The sequence below is a fragment of the Tupaia chinensis genome, unplaced genomic scaffold, assembly GCF_000334495.1.
Source record: "Tupaia chinensis unplaced genomic scaffold, TupChi_1.0 Scaffold000704_1, whole genome shotgun sequence".
Taxonomy (NCBI): Eukaryota; Metazoa; Chordata; class Mammalia; order Scandentia; family Tupaiidae; genus Tupaia; species Tupaia belangeri.
The window spans coordinates 3,435,956-3,440,278 of NW_006160227.1; the positions used below are offsets into that span (position 1 = coordinate 3,435,956).

At 51.3% G+C, this 4,323-nt stretch overlaps 1 protein-coding gene across 1 annotated transcript in view; it reads right to left on the reverse strand.

Moving 5' to 3' along the window:
* Positions 1-207: 207 nt before the first annotated feature.
* LSM3 (LSM3 homolog, U6 small nuclear RNA and mRNA degradation associated) overlaps positions 208-4,323 on the reverse strand; it is a 15,774-nt gene continuing 11,658 nt past the window's right edge. Inside the window, exon 4 of the mRNA XM_006160682.3 lies at positions 208-586. Coding sequence (XP_006160744.1) covers positions 506-586 — 81 coding nt within the window. The 3' untranslated portion in view covers positions 208-505. The remainder of the gene's footprint in view (positions 587-4,323) is intronic.

Below are 4,323 nucleotides of genomic sequence, written 5' to 3' on the forward strand. Positions count from 1 at the left end.
GTTAGGGCGCTGTGCGTGTGCGGTGCTCCTCTCTGCTCGTCTCAGTCCTGCAGTGCTGGTCTAGACGACTGCCCCTCGGAAGATGGCCGGGCAGGAAACGCAGAGGCAAGCTCTAGCTCCCGGTACTCCAACACAGACGTCCTGTGACAATACAGTGAGTGACGGAGATAACTGCTTTCTCTACAGAATTCATGACAGGAGACTGTGTTTAAAAAAGCAAAAGTAAACGTCACATTTAATTGAAAGGAATCAGCAAGCACAAGGGAGCAAAGCCACTCCTGAAAGAGTTTGCATCTTAGCGATCGCATTTATTGGAAGAGTTGGAGAAAAATAAAAACGCCATCAGCCTAGGAAGTCATGAGTTCTCTATCAGTTGGCTCACGTAGGAGTGAAAGACTCCTCGGACCATATCAGAAGGTATGTGTGTCCCTCCTCTGGAGGTCCTGTGCACTTAGCGAGGTAAGTGTACAGTCTCCTGGTTTCCATGCAGAGCACGTTCTCTGTGTTAGCCTACTCTCAACGGAGGGGCAACTAGCACAACGCCATCTCCCCGGACGAAGAGCATTGGAATATTCCGTTTCGTTGACTAGAAGAGAGAGAGAGAAAAAAGAAAGTATTATTTTATGTATATGGAGTAAAAAAAATTAAAAAATATAGACTTACATAACACAAATATATTAAATTAAAAAATCTAAAAAAGCAAATAAACAAAAGACCTGATCACTTACTGTTGTAGCACAAAGAACTAATCTACTCAGTGTTTCCCTTCCCAGGATGGCAACAGTTAGGGCCGCGGCTGGTGCTACCCACCAAACCCATTCTCCTCCTCTTTCTTTTTTTTCTTTTTTGGAGAGGTTTTTGCTATAGGGTGCGTGTGCTCGCCAGACAGACAGAGAGAGATAGAGAGACAGAAAGTAATAAATCACACTCCGGGGGGATGGCCATGCCGCAATCCTTCTCCTCCATTCTCCTCTCGGGATCTTGGGCACGCACGCACACGTGCCGGGCGTGAGTTTAAGTCACCGGATCCAGGACTTGAACTGTGGTTGACTACATGGGAGTCCAGCGACATGGCCATTATGCTAACTGCTGGTCCAAAAAAAAAAATTCTTTTTAAAAAGTTGTCAGAGGGTGCATATGCTCAGCAGAGAGAGAGGAGTGGAGAGGTAACACACCCTATAACTGGGTGTGCTCATGCCAGAACCTCTTCCTCCATTTGTCTTTGCCGTCAGGAATTTGGCACACATGCGAGAGCACCTGGTGTGTTTTTCAGGCCACTGAGGCTTGGATTCAACCTGTGTACTGTAGGTCATGTGAGAGCGCCTGGTGTGTTTTTCAGGCCACTGAGGTTTGGATTCAACCCGTGTACTGTAGGTCATGTGAGGTCCAGCTTCCAATACAGTGCAGGTTAACCACTGTGCTATGGGGCCAGCCTTCTTTTTTTAAAATTAGCTAGAGTGTACTTGCACTTGCCAGAGAGAAACAGTGGGGGAGGGAAAAAGCAACCCCCAATGGGGTGCAATCATGCCACAATCCCTTCTTTTCCATTTACCATTCTGAAGGGATTGGGGGCATGCACACACATACCCAGTGTATTTCTCGATAACCACCCTTACCCAGCGGGCCACGGGTTGGCCCGAAATTCTAAGCTTTTAAAGGAACTGTACTGCCAAACAAACTATAAGCCTGGCTAAGAAGCCTCTGACTATTTGGGACTTACAGCATAAGAACCGAATTGGCTATGAACACTCTGCAGCCCCCCTTTAGAGTTGCCAGATTTAATAAAGACACAGGACACTCAGTTAGACCAGGTGTAAGCTGCAATTACCGCATGAGACACCCTTGATCTAATCGAGAGACTTCCGTCCCTACCAGGATGGGGAGCGTGCATACCCCGCCAGGGGGATCCATCATGATTAGGGACCAGGGGCTGCCTCACACACTCCATTCTCCCCTCCTCCGACAGGGAGGGATCGAGGTGGCCATCCGGCCCTGCTGGTACTATGGACAGAGCAGGCACACGTAAGTCCTCTTTTTCAGATGAGAGGTTTCCGTCCTCTACGTGAGAGCATGTGGATCTGACAGAACCGCAAATCAGGGGAGATGTGGAGCCCTGAGCTCAGTGTCCTGCCTGCTCTCTGAGGAGTAGCTGAGCAAGTTCTGATCATGGGTCATTACAGCGACCTGACCGTCAAACTCCCAGAACCCAAGACAGACCGCTGACTAAGTGCACACAGCTCCGCAGAAGGGGAGCCCAGTACCCCGGTGACTAAGTGCACACGGCTCTGCAGAAGGGGAGCCCAGTACCCCACTGACTAAGTGCACACGGCCCCGCAGAAGGGGAGCCCAGTAGCCCGCTGACTAAGTGCACACGGCCCTGCAGAAGGGGAGCCCAGTAGTATCCCGCTGACTAAGTGCACATGGCCCCACGGAAGGGAAGTCCAGTACCCCGCTGACTAAGTGCACACGGCCCTGCGGAAGGGGAGCCCAGTACTCCGCTAACTAAGTGCACACAGCTCCGCGGAAGGGAAGCCCAGTACCCCGCTGACCAAGTGCACAAGGCCCCACAGAAGGGGAGTCCAGTACCCCTCTGACTAAGTGCACATGGCCCTGCAGAAGGGAAGCCCAGTACCCCGCCGACTAAGTGCACATGGCCCTGCAGAAGGGAAGCCCAGTACCCCGCCGACTAAGTGCACACGGCCCCGCAGAAGGGGAGCTCAGTACCCTGCCGACTAAGTGCACACGGCCCCGCAGAAGGGGAGCCCAGTACCCCGCCGACTAAGTGCACACGGCCCCGCAGAAGGAGAGCTCAGTACCCCGCTAAGTGCACACGGCCCCGCAGAAGGGGAGCCCAGTACCCCGCTGACTAAGTGCACATGGTTCCGCAGAAGGGAAGCCCAGTACCCCACTGAGTGGCTAAGTTAGCCCAGTTATTTTCCCATGAAGAGGGGTTTTCCCTTTGTTCATAGGAATAGATACCTCACCACCAGAGCAGCAGACGGTGGCAGAAACTGCTGGCTGCTCATGAGAACTCTTTCCTCCTGGAGGAGTCCCTGCCGTAGAACAGGCCCTATTACTGAGTTCTGGCCTAAAAAAATGTGTCAAGAAGCATCTGGCACATCCGGGCCTGCTTCAAAAAACATCCCTTGCCCCCTTGAGCACGCCTCCGTCTCCTCCTGCTACCGCAGGCTGGATGTGAAGGACAGCAGACTCGGAGTTGGAGCTGCGATACAGGAGGAGCCTGGGAGCCTGAGTGACTGTGTGAATAACCCACCTAGAACATGCAGGTGATCGAGAGACAAACTGTGCTGAGCTGCTACATCTTCGGGGCTATCTGCTACCAGTCTTCCAACATGAACTGGAATGCCCACAGGAGTACGCTAACTTTATTTTTTATTGCTGGAGGGCTTGCGCACTTGCCAGAGACAGAGTGCACCTCCAGTCGGGCGTGGCCACATGGCAATCCATCCTCGTGTATTTCTCCAGTCTGTCAGGATTTTAGGTGCGTGCACACATACACACACACATGCCCAGCATGCTTTTCAACCCAAAGGAGTAGAGATTCGAACCTCAGTTAGCCACGTGGGATCCAGCTCCCTCATACACTAAACTACAAGGCCCACCTAAGAGTGACTACTCGTGATAAGTAATCTCCCGGGCGATCTGCTCTCATCATTCGGCCAGGAGACCAGGCCACAGACATATACTTACTGAGAAAGGACGGACGTGGACCGGTAAGAAGGGGTTGAGGCACAACCTAAGTCTTCTAGGTAAGAAAAGGACACTACAAACTGGGTATCAGAAAAATGTACTGATTTTTCTAGTACTGGCAGTAAATTTCACCCAGGTTTTTTTTTTTTTTTTTTCTTCTGGAGGGGTTTTTGCTATAGGGCATGTGAGTTCGCCAGAGAAACAGACAGACAGAAAGTGGACAGACAGAAAGTGAAAAATTACCCCCGGGGGATGGCCATGCGGCAATCCTTTCTCCTCCATTCTCTTCTTGGGATCCTGGGCGCATATGCACATGCGCCTGGCGTGAGTGTAAGTCAGAGGGTCTGGGACTAGAACCATAGTCGTCTACGTGGGAGTCCAGAGACATAGCCATTATGCCAACTGCTGGTCCCTCACCCAGATTTTTTTTTAAAGATTTATTTATTTTTTTCTGGAGAGATTTTTTTTTTTTTTGCTACAGGGTGCGTGCGCTCGCCAGACAGACAGAGACAGAGAGATAGAAAGTGAGAAATCACCCCCCAGAGGGGATGGTCACGCCGCAATCCCTTCTCCTCCATTCTCCTCTCGGGATCTTGGGCACGCATGCACACG